This window comes from Dreissena polymorpha, chromosome 3 (genome assembly GCF_020536995.1).
Source record: "Dreissena polymorpha isolate Duluth1 chromosome 3, UMN_Dpol_1.0, whole genome shotgun sequence".
Taxonomy (NCBI): domain Eukaryota; kingdom Metazoa; phylum Mollusca; class Bivalvia; order Myida; family Dreissenidae; genus Dreissena; species Dreissena polymorpha.
Window position 1 is genome coordinate 63254032 of NC_068357.1, and position 16974 is coordinate 63271005.

At 35.5% G+C, this 16974-nt stretch overlaps 1 protein-coding gene across 7 annotated transcripts in view; it reads right to left on the reverse strand.

Annotated features, from left to right (window-relative positions):
- Positions 1–549: 549 nt before the first annotated feature.
- LOC127874449 (patched domain-containing protein 3-like) overlaps positions 550–16974 on the reverse strand; it is a 55572-nt gene continuing 39147 nt past the window's right edge. For all 7 annotated transcript variants that reach the window (XM_052418772.1, XM_052418769.1, XM_052418771.1 and 4 more), the window contains 13 exons: positions 16539–16659; positions 14169–14292; positions 13074–13246; positions 12594–12845; positions 9991–10168; positions 8668–8895; positions 8186–8295; positions 7634–7795; positions 6907–7032; positions 4964–5108; positions 4413–4534; positions 2083–2436; positions 550–1045 (listed from right to left, as the gene is read on the reverse strand). In XM_052418772.1, coding sequence (XP_052274732.1) covers positions 938–1045; positions 2083–2436; positions 4413–4534; positions 4964–5108; positions 6907–7032; positions 7634–7795; positions 8186–8295; positions 8668–8895; positions 9991–10168; positions 12594–12845; positions 13074–13246; positions 14169–14292; positions 16539–16659 — 2203 coding nt within the window. In that variant the 3' untranslated portion in view covers positions 550–937. The remainder of the gene's footprint in view (positions 1046–2082; positions 2437–4412; positions 4535–4963; positions 5109–6906; positions 7033–7633; positions 7796–8185; positions 8296–8667; positions 8896–9990; positions 10169–12593; positions 12846–13073; positions 13247–14168; positions 14293–16538; positions 16660–16974) is intronic.

A 16974-nucleotide genomic window follows, 5' to 3' on the forward strand; every position in this document is an offset into this window, starting at 1 on the left:
CAAAATTGCATTGCTAGTGCCTTGAAAGTGTAAATTATGGAACATATCATCAACTGATAAGATATTGTACTAACTAACTCAATTGTATAATATATTAATAATGTATAATACGATTTTCAGATTATTTATACATGTAGTAATAGCAATAAAATTTTATTGGATCATAGAAAACGATGTGTGATTGATTACAGTCACTTCATTAAGAGAATGTTACAAAATAAAATACAATTTCAGTTTTATCCAAGTTTTCGCTGTAATTATTTATAATGATATGTATGTAATTATGCGCAAGCTTCACATTATTTCATTCCGCATGCTCCTTTCAATTTTATGTACCTCTACAATACAATTATTTAGACGTTGTACATTGTCAATTCAAGCATGTACCATGTAACGATGGAATGAAAAGCATGGAACATGTAGCATCTTCGAAGCAAAGAATTCATGTGAAATTTTATATGAAAACCCAGTGTATGTTACATGAAATATTAACACTTCATCTGTAAATATCTTTGTAAATCCATGGTTATTGTTATACTTAGACGCCAGTGTCATTCAAATATTTATTTGCTTAAAATTGCACTGTACAACTCAAATGTTAATCTAAGTTACTTTAACCGAGTAATTAGGAATGTTGATGATGCTTATCAATTAATCCAGTTAAATGAAAAGGTGTTGTACATGCTTTGTTTTGAACATTACTAAGTACGTAGAATGAATTAAACATTTTAGAACCGGCTCCAAATCCATTTGCAGAACTGCACCTGTCTTAAATAAAATAAATCTCATAAAGTGTTCATCCCATGCGACATTTGTTGCATTTTCCCGTCGTTTATGTCACCTTCAGTTGTATTCAGCTTGAACACAGAAAACAGTTGGCCCTCATGAGTGTTTCACCCGATGGTAGAGATCATTGAGCGCGTGTGTTATCTAGCCGTCAGGTTCCCCGGGGTTCCGCGGTGGGTCTGTCTGGAGAGTCCGGGCCCAGATACGGTATCTCGACGAGAGACCCGGTAGAGAGCTGCTCGTAGTAGGAGCCCGAGTACTACGAACAAACAGAATTGATTGATTATCTGTTCAATATCTGTTCAATAAATAATTATATAAAACAGAGAAACAACTTCATTGTTTTTTAATATTATATGAAATATAATATAATATAATATAATATAAAATATATATTATTTGATTATATGTTTTAATTTGAAAATCGACGAATAATGGAACAAAATGCAAATTTTACGAACTATTACAGGGCTCAAGTAGTATATAAGTGTCAAAATAACAAATAAAAATCATTTGTAAGAAATAAAGATATCTGAAAGTGTGGAAATTGATCAGATACAAATGTGTGGAAAAAAAATATCAATATCATATTCAATAAAAAAATTAAGTGTTCGATAAAAATATAAATTATAAGTAAAGGCCATGAGTTTTGAAACTCGAATATGAATCAGTATACATGAATATAAGTATAAACATATATATAAACATTTTTGAAACTCAAACTGCGAGAACTCGTAGTGTGAGAACAATGTTTGAAGACTGATACGTTAATGTTTTACAGCTACATGTTTTATTTGTAGAAATACCGATTAAGTTGTTCCATTTATCAAATTTTATCATGAACTATAAGTCTCTATAACGCTCAAAATCAACGAAAATTTCGTAAAGTATTTCTATAAATAAAGTTAACACCTAAACAATCCTTATAGCAATAGCCACAATTTCAACGCTAGATGTGGTATGATTACATAGATTTTTGTAGATACAAAATGCTCGTTTTTATGTTTTTGCGACACAATTAATTCCATTTAATTTTCATCGAATATATATATTCATACGACACACGAACACCATGTTAGTGTTCATGTGTCGTATGAATAGATATCGTTGCGGGAAATTAAAATGGAAAAACAACGAGCATTTTGTATCTACAAACATCTATTTTACCAGACCACATCTGGCGTTGAACTTTCGGCAATTGCCATAAGGAACACTGATTTTTAATTGGTTAAGTTTACTTTACGAAATATTGTACGAAATGTTCGTTGATTTTGAGTAGTAATGAAAAACACCTACCCTTGGATTTTGTATATATTCGTTTGCATGCGAGTCACTATCGTCCATCGGTATATCTCTACTATAATTGCACATATGTCCATTCTCTGTTCGTGGAAACTCTTTACAGAAGATATCCAGCATAGATACATCTCGAGGTCTTAACGGTACTACTTCCATATTATTCAATTTTTTATCATCACGGTTGTTCGTAACACGTAGTTCATAGTCCATATCAACATTGATATTGTTGGGATGGGTATCCAGGGGCGACAGGAAGCGTCTGTCGTATGGCTCCGGTCCCACAATGCTGAGGATCACCGGCAGAAACACCAGACCGTGGAACAGCCCAAAAATAACTACGCTTGTAAAAATCTGAAATAAGCTCAGTGCGTTATTGCTATAAGCAAGTCCACACATGACAAATATCTTAAACAGGTAAAAATACAAATTCATCAAGCTCTCTTAAAGGTTTGAATCATTATTTTTCATCAAGTATGTGCTACAATTACTAAGATTAAAACTTACCCAATATGCAGTTCGCAATTTTATAAACGACACAACGTTGTTTTCAATAGGGTTCGCGCCATTTTATTACATTTACATTACTGTTTAAAAACAACATTATAAGAATGCACAGTAATACGTCATTGAGAAAGAATTAATTGACATGACGCCTTATCTATGATCGCTCCGCCCACTAGAATTGATCCACCAATCAGCGATCGATTAATCGGGCGCACTCGTTAGCAACGACCTGTCCGCCATTTTCTAGACAAGCTACATGTTTAGGTTCACTTTTATTCCAACGAGTTTCTTTTGTTTTCCTCTTTAAAAAACGATTAAAAATGGTTAAACGGTGTCAATGGGGATTATGTAACTCGGACAATCGATATCCTGACAGATTAGCTGGTGACATTGAATTTATTTCGTTTCCAAAGCCGAAAAAAGATCTTGAGAAGTGTAAGAGATGGATAAAGGCATGCGGTCGTCCCCACGAACAATTGAACATTCGGATTAAAAAACGGAAATGAAATATGGCAAAAACGGTGAAAAAAGGGTTAATGCAACTCTGACATTTGGTATCCAGAAAGATAAGTTAGATGAATTAAATTTATACCATTTCCAACGCGGCAATGCGGTCTTGACAAGAGCGAGTGGAAGCTTCAAGAATTACCGAGATCCCCTTTATAGAACATTAATTTATTTCACACACTTGAAATGTCATATAATCAATAAATAAGCATTATTAAGTATGTATTATGTCACGTGTGCATGTAAAATAATTGAGAATTTTGGTACCCAATTCGTGTAACTTAACGAAATCCCCGTTAAAAATCGCGTTTCTGTGTGTGTCAGAAACAAGTGAAAACCATTTTGTTATTATTTCAATAAAGACGTATCGATAAATGCTATTGTAAAAGAGTTATTATTACTGATATTAGTTAACCAATAAATGCGGTAACTTCGGGGAAGTCGGTACCTGCGCGAACGTCTGATATTGGTAGCCTTATTAATTTATAATAGCCTGACCGTATTCCATTTCGTACAACGCTAATTTTATATCAGACAATGTCCAAACTTACTGTGTTGTTTTTGCGCTTTAAATTATAGTGATTGATAAATGTCCCATAAGCAATGTTTAATAGGATTAATATCACTTTTATACGCAATAACAAGTGGGATTGAGGTACCCACCCGGCGTCAGAAAGCGCGTAAAACTTCACCGAATTCCCAGTTATAAAGCGCTATTTCGTGTCAAATACACGGGTAGGGGGGAATGTTTCGGTAATAATTTTGTAAATAACACGGGTAAATACCGGTGAAGTGTTAATTTATTGCAAATACCACCATTACACGTAATAAGGGGTTCGATTTCGGTAAGCGCGCAAGCGTTTGAGAGCTGTTTAATGTACCGATTTACCCGTTATAAATAGCTGATGTTCTCTTTAATCGTATATTTTTTGCATTTGCAGAATAGCTCAATGGCATCAACCCCTTTACAAGTGTAATATGGTGTTAAACAAGTCCATAAAATCATCCGAAATATCGCGTAAATCTATATGCAGTCTATAGGCAAAGAAGCCATTTTGGTGTTAGCTTGTCTAGGTTTTCTTCCCGCTGAGCCACGTGATTAAGTGGGCGGAGCGATCACTGATAAGGCGTCATGTCAATTTAGCATATGGTATTTGTCTATTTTATTTATTCTTCGTATTATATCCGATATATGATTTGGTAATCTTAAAGCTTATTTGTCTTAGCGTTAATAACTATAAACTCATATGTTACATACAAAGCTACTCGTCGGAAGGAAATAAATGATATTAAACAAAACTAGTATTTGTACAAACCCTGAAGAAAAGCGTGAATCCATAGCTGATACTGTTGAAGAGCAGCAAGAAAGCCAGGAATGTGCTGAAACCTCCACTGAATACAGCAGGACCAATGTGAACCAGAGTTTTCATTGTCCTCTCTGTAACACAGGATTGACAAAACGAATATTGTTGACAATAATCTTCGATAACAAGCTAAAAGACAATCCCCTAATATGAACCAACAAGGTTGAAAGCTGTCAAATATCTTACCTTTATGTACATAAATGTATCCATATCGTTTTAATAAAAAAGTTGGTTTTACTTTAATTTCTTCTAGATTGACATCAAATGTTCATACCTAAACAAAGTGAAGCTGAAGTTTCACAAACAGGAGAGAAATTTTAAACAAGTACGTGGTTCCTCAATTCCAGTAAGGAAACAATTGCAGTGTGATACATTAATACATACTTCACGTCATTTATATTGTTACTACGTTCACTATATATAAATAAATATGAAGCATCTGGTTCATAACATAGTGATTTGCGTGAATTAGATACTGATTTAATGAATACGTGTATGATTACCATTTTTGGAGCCGATATGTGTCATAAACGTGTGACCCACGTGCGCGGAGTAGTCCACTGCCAGACCGACGCACAGGATGAGAAGCACACTAGAAGCGGTGTCGATGGAGATATCCCAGAACTGCATGGTTCCAGCAACGTCAATCTGGAGGTAGATAGTTTGGTCTCGGGTTAAAATCAACTGACATTCATCTTAAAGGTATGGTACGGCATTTTACCAATTTTTGATGGTAACTTGCAATTGAATATACAAACACTTGAATAGACAACATTAAAGTATTTAAATAAATTCTGGAAAAGGGTACTTTCTTGAATCGTTGTTTACCTCTTATTTAATATAATATTTATCCCAACATAGTTTGTCTGTTTTGGATAACAGCGCAAACGAAAACATACTAGCTCGTGTAACGAATAATTAGTGTTTTTCCCAGGAGGGCAAAGGGGCATGGCGCATTACTTTCAAAAAGGGCATTTTAGCGCGCAGTTTAGGCAAAAAAGGGCAAAAACGTTCCCTGAATACCTGAATTACGGGGAAACATGTAATCGCATCAGAAGCAGTTGTGGAAAAATAACATTTAAACAAGCACATTTAATGGTAATAGATGTATTTAACTTACTATGATTTATATTAATATATTTACCTTGCAATGTACATTTAAGTTCCATGCTGTTTCAGTAAACTGTACAGCACGACAAACATAATAAAGCAATATATGCATATGAATCTGATTATACACAGATCCACTAACATATAAATGAAACCATGTTTGTCTTATCCCATTTTCTAACAATAATCTCGACATATGTTTAAATAACATTGCGAGTAAATTGATCGCTAACAATATGCAAACACTCGTTTCTGTGACATACATCCACCGAGTAGATTACAAATAAATAAATAATATTGTTGCTATCTTAAACATTTTTATGCATCGTTGATTATCACAGACATTTTATTAATTCCTTCTTAATGTATAATCTCCATCGTTAATTCGATCGTTTGCGACGTTATTTGCCATTTTTGCCGAGTCACAATTTAATTCTGTATAGTCCGCCATGTTGATAAAATGTCAAATGATGTAAGCGACAGGTGCGCATAGCAACGTTAAATCGTATACGCGATTCGCATTTTGTTAAATTAGTATACGTCTCAGTAATTATTTCAAGAATTAGATCTAATTATCTTAAAGACGAAAACGATAAAGAATAAATTTGATAGTGATTTTAAATGTAATAATGCGTTAAAATATATGTTTTGATATAACTGAATAATGCATGCAATGCACAATTGCCACGAGAATAACATCGAGTTTTTCATCAAAAGTCTCCGAAGTAATGATTTTATCGTAAAGAAGTACACATTGCCGAGCGAAAAGTGCGCTTGGTATAACATAGCCTCTGGCATTATCGATTGATACTGACACGGGGTTATTCACGCATGACTAATTCACAGCTTTGGAGCAGTCAGTAAGACCTACCTATAAATCGAGCACTGTTATAGATTAAATCTGCTCAATTAATATAGTCGATTAGACGTGACGTCTCTCGAGTAAATCAAGCACAGTCGGAGCGTCACAGACAATCAAGGAAGCTGATTTTGCGGACCAAGTTAGATCGTAAGGCAATAAAGATGTTATCGATAATGGCGCGTGGCGAAATTTGCCTTTGAAAAAAAAGGCGCGTGGCGAAATTTGACTTTGAAAAGGGCAGCATGGCGATCCGGGAGGGCGGCGTGGCTTTTCGCCACGCTAAAATGGCCTGGGAAAAACACTATGAATATAAAACTGCTTCATCAAAACGAACCAGCTGATGTAATTTTACGGCGGTTGTTTTGTGTATACAACAGGCCAGAAATACAGATCGCGTGTTATAAATTAAGTAATGCATCCACACTGAAGTGGTAAAAAAATTTACAATCCATTGCAAGAGTGCACGCAACTCACCACGGTGAAGACGACACATAGGAAGACGAGGACGCTGGTCCAGAGGTTGGCGATGAGGATGAGGGTGACCACGAATACGCACACTGCCGCCAGCAATAGGTTCCGGTACAGCTCAAGTTTCAACACCTGGGGTGATCAAGGAGGACGTTGTTAATTGGTTTTTAGCAGAACATTGCACAGGGTAATGTTTGGTAAGATTGAGTCAGACAATTATGTTTTGCAATGTCATCAGGCGTACTTTACGTTGACCTATAGCACGGGATAAAACAATCAGAAAACGAAAAAGTATTCGCAATATTACACTGCGTAAGACACTATAAAATATAAGTATTATACCAACACTTGACGTTAAAAAATAAAAAAAAAACAGCTACAACGAATTATTATATAAAACATGAAGTAAAAAGATAAGGGATACTTAGAAGTTCAAAGAAAGAACCTAACGAATAATGAGTGCAAAGAATTACATATAATATTTGCATTGACACAAATGATAATCGATGCTATCATAATATCTTGATAAAATCGTACACCGATAATTTCAAAGTAGACGAAAATACATATGTTCATTTCTCCACACCTTGCTATTTGTAAAATAGTGTCATCTACCTTATTTGGATGATGCTAGCATCTGTTATTATATACCTCTGAAAAAGACATTAATACAAATTGATAAACGCAGTAATTAACTCGATCGCCAAAATAACAAACTTGCGAACGTAATCACCTTATTGGTTTCGTTGAACATATATTGTGGATTGGAGTACACGAAACACTGGCCGCCACCATTGAACTTCAGATTATCCACCATGTCAATCATTTCATCCATCGCTTGTATGTTGCATATCGCCGACGTGCACTTAATGTGTCGGAATGTCAGAGCTGATGCCTGGTTACAAAGGAATTACAACATTAATTGCGTTTTTTCAACAATTAGTTTCCGTGGTGTCATTATTGAAGTTTCAGCATCGGCCAAATTAACAAAAAGGAAATGAAAGTGGTTGTTCATATGAAAGTGAACTATAAAGAATATGACAGATTGTTATACATGTATATTGCATGTGTGTTTAATGTTGTTTTTACCGTCATGTGGTTTGGTCGGCCAACCTATGAATCATTATCATAAATAAATAGCATAGGGTAAATCTGGCCTGAGTTAGAGTACATTGATTATAAGGAGACAGTACAATACAATACACCAGTAGTTTCTAGTCATATCGTCAATACATGGGTGAAGCTCTATGTAGAGTTTCCAAAATCATTTAAAGTATAAATATACCAGAATTTTCGTTGGTTTTGTCATGTTATCAAAGCGAAGGAACCGCCAGTAGACTCTCCCGTTGTCCGTCGTCAGGAAATAGAGAAGTTGGAGAAGGAGGTCTGTGGTTCCTACAATAATAATTCTTCATATTAACCAAATATTCCATATGGCGTTCAACCATTTTTTACCACTTTATTTCCTGCAATGCACGCCGAAACGCGTTCGTTTTGTGGTTTTATCTAAGCTGAGTTTTAGGTTTTTACAAGCTTTAGACGGGTTTAGACCACACTTTTTTTAATTTTCCTTTCAAAGTGGGTGACCCAAGTATGAATCATTTTAGTTTCAGTGTTTGGTTTTATGTCTCGTTATTTTTCGCATATTAATAGCAGATGGTTACACGAATGGTTCTCCTGTTTTTGGAGTTATTATTCCTTAATGTAATTTTCACTATGCTTTGCACATGTTCCTAATTAACACCATAGAAAATACCCACTTATTACCGGCTTTTGGTCCAGGACTATATTGAAAATCCATCGCCTTATATGTCATATTCAACATCACATCGGGTATTTGCGGATTGACCATAACCTTGCCCGCTTGGGACGATTGCCATTCTAGAAAGCTCGCTAACCAGAAATCCACTGTCGACGATTGAACGGTTTTCATTGTCTTCAACGTGTCGTACATGTCTCTTAAGGTGTCAATATTTTCATTATAATTAATTTGATCTGAAACAGATATATGTCCAAGTTAAATCGTAACAATAATTATAAAGCCTAAATTATTTATATTTCAAATCGGATAAAATTTAGGAACAAAAAGATACCTATTTTACACAATTGTATGTACATCATACGTTTATTAGACATTATATAAACCGGTATATAAGGTTATAACGTACATCACTAAAAGAAATACCCGTAAGCATGATACATGTTGAGTACAAAAAGTAATGCTTTCTCTGTGGCGGTCCCCGGAAATGCAAAATGTTATTAACGTGCGCTAGTGTCAAATTTGCTGTGCATATTTTGCGAAAATTGCAATATTGGTTATGGCTAAACGGATTTGTGTCAACTTTATATCGATATGTGGTATCTGTATGACGGTTGAGCTTCTAAAGCGAGAGTTTGGGAGCGGTAGAAAATGATGTATGTAAAAAATCTCACTTTGACAGCTAGATTTCCTTTTAAGAACATTTAACTTAATTTCATAGATCAAAAATTTCGGGGCTGTCATCCATAATTACTAGTATTCATAATATTTAACGGAGTCGTTTATAGTGTAGCAGTGTCCTATTTGGAATGGATATAAATCTTCACTTTTGTAGGCAGCGATCAAATTTCCTTTTAAAGATGGTTTGGCTAACAGTCTGTTTTTACTAATTCAAAATTTTTTCAAGAATGGATAAAAGCCCAGCATCATTTGTGATCTATCGGATAAATGATTTGATTATAGTTTCTTTTGCTATTTGTTAAACTATTTTTCTAAATATTTGTATATATCGCATTGCGCGATTCTATATAATTTCAATAACCGAGGGACACGACAGGTCCCTTAGCAAAACCCTGCTCTGTGTGAACCGAATAGCGCGCTTTCTTACTTGCAATGCATATTTCCGGGGACCTTAATACTGGAAAAGTTCCCAAAATATACTAAATTGGTCAACATATACCAAGACAACAAAATAACATCATGTGGTTTATTTACCACTGAAATATACACGCAAGATTGATCAATCTATAACTGCCAATCATATACCGGTGTATTACCAAGCCTAATAAAGGCGTATGTGCAAATGTTTCTATGTAGTGTTTCTACCGTACCGCAATAGAGCTGGACGAAGACGCCGTCGTCCGGAAAGTACTCCCGGTCAGCCTTCACGTACTTTTGGGAGTACGAGTCAGAGGGAAGGTACATGGTCGGGTCGAAATCTTGCTTGAGACGCAGGAAACTCCAGATGTTGAGAGCCGACAGGCCGACAGCAATAATAATGACTCCCGCCTACACGGTCATTATTATTAGTAGTAGTAGTAGTAGGTGGTAATGTTATTGTTGTTTTTGTTTTGTTTGTTATTCATTTGAATGCTGATTATATTCGTATTTTACCACTGTTCATCATAATATAAAAGTAAATGTTAATAAATAGTACAGTTGCACGTCATAAATAACTTCCAACACTCAACAAATAACTTCCAACACTCGACATTAAATTTGAAAATTTTATAATCATAAAATGCCCTACCTGTTTTATATTATTTGATTTAGGTTTTTCATCACTCGAATTGGACCATGGTGAATGAAAGGCAATACATCTTTATAAAAATACGATTGAGTCCTTAGCATAAGAGTAAATGTGGCCCTAAAACTTCTTTCAATAACAAAGCTTTAATTGCCTTATTTGTTCTTACACAAAGATTTCAATACATTAAACTAAAAAAAACAAGGGATGTTTGTAAAACATGCATGACCCCATATGGGCTGTCCGTTGTAGTGGCAGCCATTGTGTGAATACGATTTTTGTCACTGTGACCTTGACCTTTACCTTGTGACCTGAAAATCAATAGGGGTCATCTGCGGGTCACGATCAATGTACCTATGAAGTGTCATGATCCTAGGCAAAAGCGTTCTTGAGTTATCATCCGAAAATCATTTTACTATTTTGGGTCTCCGTGACCTTGACCTTTGACCTTGTGACCTCAAAATCAATAGGGGTCATCTGCAAGTCATGATCAATCTACCTATGAAGTTTCATGATCCTAGGCGTATGCGTTCTTGAGTTATCATCCGAAAACCATTTTACTATTTCGGGTCACCATGACCTTGACCTTTAACCTAGTGACCTCAAAATCAATAGGGGTCATCTGCGAGTCATGATCAATCTACCCATGAAGTTTCATGATCCTAGGCGTATGCGTTCTTGAGTTATCATCCGGAAATCATTTTACTATTTCGGGTCACCGTGACCTTGACCTTTGACCTAGTGACCTCAAAATCAATAGGGGTCATCTGCAAGTCATGATCAATCTACCCATGAAGTTTCATGATCCTAGGCTATGCGTTCTTGAGTTATCATTTATAAACCATTTTACTATTTCTGGTCACAGTGACCTTGACATTGACCTAGTGACCTCAAAATCAAAAGGGGTCATCTGCGAGTCATGATCAATGTACCTATGAAGTTTCATGATCCTAGGCCCAAGCGTTCTTGAGTTATCGTCTGACAACAACCTGGTGGACGGACCGACAGACCGACCGACCGACAGACCGACAGACCGACCGACAGACCGACATGAGCAAAGCAATATACCCCCTCTTCTTCGAAGGGGGGCATAATAATACACATCATGATATATACATAAGTATCAATTGTATGGGTGCGCTGGTTGTTGTCTTTTTCATGAGCGAAAGTGTTAGAGGTGCATTGAATAAACAATAAAACAAAGACCTAAACAGCCAAGTGCATTGATATATTAAATTGTGATGTTCATTTTCTTTTACATGGATCCAGGATGTGTATGAGTATAAATGTTAATGTTTCTATTATTGCCATTGAATTTTTAGTTGTGGATGTCCATATAAATGGTTGTGTTAAGGGTCAAGCAGAGCATATTTGTATAATTGTCTTGAGCTGCAACCTATCGTTCATGTAGTTCAGCCACTGACAAAGCTGTGTAAAAGTGACAAAGAGGAAACACCAACATATGTTCTCTTCATTATCAGGTATGGTTTGACTTACACACTGCATTATTTACTTTATATGTGTTAAGCATGTATATAAGTTGTTCCTCTGTTAATTATATGTCTGTAGAATGTTGCCAATAATTAAGAGATCAGTCATTTCCATTTGTAACGTTGTAGATGTTAACAAATGAATTTTACAAATCCTGGTGCAACCTGGGCGTAACAAATTTACATCTGGTTTTGACAGTTGTTGTTGATGATAAAATGGGAAATGCCCAATACCGTTTACACATTGCTTGAAATCATAATAAATGCATTTAATATTCTGGTGGTTCGTGTCCATAACAACCATGATATTGGATGCTTTGTATGATTTTTATTTTTCTCCCGAATGTATCGCATTCTATTACGCACTTTACAAAGGCATTTGTGGTAAGCATTTCAGTCAACAAATTGTCTTTACATTAAGCCATGCAAGTCATCCATCTATGCACTTTTGCAAAAAAATTGCCCGCCTACTTTGGTGAAAAGGCCTCAAACATATGTATCGCAATGACTTCGTCAATATGAAAAATGAAGGGCTAAAATTTCTGATTTGCATTCGTCAGATGTTGAGCTATCATAATTTGAGCTAAGAAAAAGTAATGTTCGACCATATTAGTCAATATCTTGTTCCAAGCCAAATATGCTGACAAGGGAGCTAATACATTAGAGATTCCATTATCACAATACATTATATAGTCACCTTCACCGGTGTCTTTGTCAGGAATGGTCCCCAAAAACGCCTCATAAACTCGTGCTGAATACTGAAGTTGTAATATTTTCCTGGTTTGTAATTGGCGTCGTGCTTGACGCACATGCAACAGGCATTCCTCTTGGCGTCGATACGTCGCTCATCAAACGTGACGCATGCCACAAAGAACGTCGCCTGGAGAATGTACAGGGCCAGCACGCCAATCGCCGCATACACACAGAACGTGCTGAGAGATGGAATCACCTAGTGATATTAATTAATAATTGTCAAAAATAACTCGCGTGTTCGTTTTAAAAAATAGATTAAAGTAATGCACAATAAATATAAACTTACCCTTTATACAAACGGTGTTTTCCTCATTGACAAGTGTAAATGCTTCAAAACTTGAAATAAATCTGAATTTCATAGCATCGCAAGTACAAAAAAAGAGAACTAGAAATGTATGGCTGAATACAGCTAGCAAACCCTTACTGTAGAGCCGCCAATGGCAAAGGCCACGATGTCGGTGATGGAGGTGACGGTGATAGAAACTCCCGCGTGCTTTAGGGCGAGTCCTATCCTCTCCTCAACACACAGGGCCCGCTCCTGGGGTGACAGCTGCCGTATGGACTCCATGATCACGAACATGTCATCCACGCCGATACCTAGGATAAGATACAGGGCCCTGATTTGTTACATGCATTAAGAATTTAAGTTAGGGCCGATTAATTTTATCTCAATACAAGCATACTGTTATGATCAATTTATTCAAAAACAAAAATTTGAGAGCTGAGCATGGTCAAAATAAATGCAAGAAACCTGATGGTTGGTAATTTTGTTTATTCCATCATAACTGTATTTGTCTTCAGAAGTTTAATTAGACGGGCTATTATTCGTGTAACATTAATTAGACGGGCTATTATTCGTGTTACATTAATAAGACGGGCTATTATCCGGTATACGTTAATTAATCATACGGGCTATTATTCGTGTTACATTAATTAGACGGGCTATTATTCGTGTTACATTAATTAGACGGGCTATTATTTGAGTTACATAAATTAGACGGGCTTTTGTTTGTGTTACATAAATTAGACGGGCTATTATTCGTGTTACATTTATGTGTGCTGATATTGTGGGTTGACCTAACCACGAGTTAAAAACACACATCGCGTTAATTGTGTGTCCACAAAAAGTCATGTTTTTAAACACAACGAAAATGTATGCCGGCAAATATAAATAATTTTAATATATTGGCCTTGCTCTTTTAAATGATGGTTTAAATGCATGTGCGGAAAGTGTCGTCTCAGAATAGCCTGTGCAGTCCGCACAGGCTAATCAGGTACGACACTTTACGCCTAAACTAAGAAGAGACTTTCTTGAAACAAAAAGTATCATAAAAGCGGAAAGTGTCGTCGTTGATTAGCCTGTCCGGACTGCACTGAGCACGGCCCATATGTATTGGTCAAATTTGCTATTTATGTTCCATTTAAACCAATAAACGAAAGGGCACATGAAATAGGCTAAGAACTATACCTCTCTATATATATCTACATGTATATGCTAAGCCACATTCAAACGACTCACCAAGGAGCATAAAAGGCGTGATCTGGTGTATGGGTCCGAACATGATGCCCGTGGCAAAGCCGACTCCGTACGTGAACACGATGGCCATGCCGATGCTAAGGAGGCCTGCGATGGCCAAGAATACCTGCACGAGACTTGAGAGGTGAATGGTGAAACACATACTGGATAGTCTATCGGCTGAGTCTGTAGTCACAAAGCACCTTACAGAAATCTTATCAAATTCCTTAGTCATTGGCAAGTTTCTATGTAGACATAATTGTGCATGAAGTTATTTAATACGTCTAAAAATTGCTAAAATCATTATGAATTTTACAACATATTTATTATGATATCCATTTGGTCATTTATGAATACTAAATAGGTATGTCACCTTCTTTTAAATAGCATTCGATATGTTACCATACATTAAAGCGAATAAAACAACATAGTATTCGTTGTTCTAAGATTCAAGCAATTTGTGTGCATTCATCAAGGGAAATATAAGTGACTGAACATGATTCTTATATACGTCAATGTAATTATTATGTACCTAATTGACAAATAAAAAAAGTTTTGATACATTTACTTTTGATTGAATCATTACAATGGCTATTATTACAGGATGACAAACCAATTTACAACTATTGTAAACGAGCAGTGACGTCCCGTTCTTAATTGTTTTATGCATACATATGCTACAAAGCTATGGACAAAATACGAAGCATTCTTTTAATATAACATGCAACAAATGAGGCAGCATGCAATAATAAAACAAATCCGATTACAATACACGCAAAACAATTATAATTTGAGTCTGTTTCTGTTTCCGATGTTCGTTTCATAAATCACATCATAGAAATTATTCAAAGCAAACAGTATAAACCCTGTATTTTAAACAGTTATTTATGTTAAATTGAATGTCAATACAATAATTGAAATGTTAATAAGGTATTTTTTCAGAAACATGAAATACAATCCTTTGCTTCCTCAGCAGTGAATTAGTCTTACTGCGATAATTCTTTGGTCCTCGTTAATAAATACCCTGAAATATATAAACGAAGTCCCAAATACTTTTAAAACGGATTGCACTTACTGGACAGAATAATTTGTTTACCATTTATTCTATGATGGTGTAGTCATTTTTTATTTTCTCTCCTAATTATGATGTCGGTGTTGCAGTTCTCCATATATAGATTGACTAATTGTCTTGCAATAGCAGGCATGGCCATATTTTTAGGAAGACAAAATGGAGAACTACTACGTGAAATAATAAAACTCAGAGATAAAAATAACAAAAAAAAGGAAAATGCCAGTAAACTAACATGTTATGCCAACACAAGTGAAGCATAGTTTTCCATTAATTATATTTATATATATATATATATATATATATATATATATATATATATATATATATATATATATATATATATATATAAACTATTAATGGATTAGGCAATAATATTAAACAAAGCTAGTGTCATCCTAAAACCATAATAATAAAGGTTCAGACCATATGCATTCATTAGTTATATATTATTGTATAGACCATTTAGTAGACCAAATGAATAGACTATTTTAAATGATAACACAAAACACTATCGTAGCCGTATTTGTTTAAGCATGTCACAGCATGTATCGGATATTGTGCCTGAGGTATAACTATGATACACTATCCGAATAAGATAAACCGATGTTAGATTCCTGAAAACGTAACACTGTAAGAACTGGGATAAGCCGATTTTAATGAACAAACAATAAGGACATAGAGAGGAAGCAATAATTTTAAACCCGCATGGGGCGTTAAAATGAATGTCATGTTGTCTAACATTTAATTACTAGTACAAATACTCACCTGAAACAGCCCAACGCATTAATTTGGAACGAATATTAAACTGAACAAGAGATGTGTTTGTCACAAACACAATGCCCTCTATCGCGCCGCTTTGAAATCATATATTTGACGTTTGACCTTAAAGGATGACCTTTACCTTGACCTTTCACCACCCAAAATGTGCAGCTCCATGAGATACACATGCATGCAAAATATCACGTTTCTATCTTCAATATTGCAAAAGTTATGACCAATGTTAAAGTTTTCGGACGGTCGCACAGACTGACAGACGGACTGACGGACTGTTCAGCTGCTATATGCCACCCTACCGGGGGCATAAAAAGATATCTTTCCCCAAATAAAAGCATGCAATAAATAAACATTCTACAATAACCTCTCAAACGAAGCAGTGTTTACGAAACCAGAACGTGACAGCAGAGCACAATATCAAGTGAAGCCCGCTAAAACCATGAAAACAAATCAAATGTGTCTGCGTAAATACCTTTTGCTCTATACAGCTAACCATGAAAACAAATCAAATGTGTCTGCGTAAATACCTTTTGCTCTATACAGCTATATTTACTGACAGTAAATGCGAGGTAAATGAAAACCAGACAGAACCCAATCGACAAGCGATTTAAGTCAGTTGCCAACGCACCAATAGCTTCGTCATCAAATCTGCAATTGAAATGGTACATTTTGAAAAGCTTTATGACATCATATTGCATTTTGATATGATAACATTCTAACAAACGCATGACATGTGTTTGTATATGTTGTGTTGCGTTTGTCGTGTCTAGTATATTTTTCTGTAGGAGAATATTAGACAATCGGGCACTTGCCATAAAAAGACATAACACTGTAGAAATATTTGATCCATGATGGTACGGCTGAAGTAACCATGTTTTAGTAATGAACATGACCTTTTCATAATACACACGTCGGATATGTGACTATGACAACACGAGCGGGTTAGGAAAATTCGAAAACGGC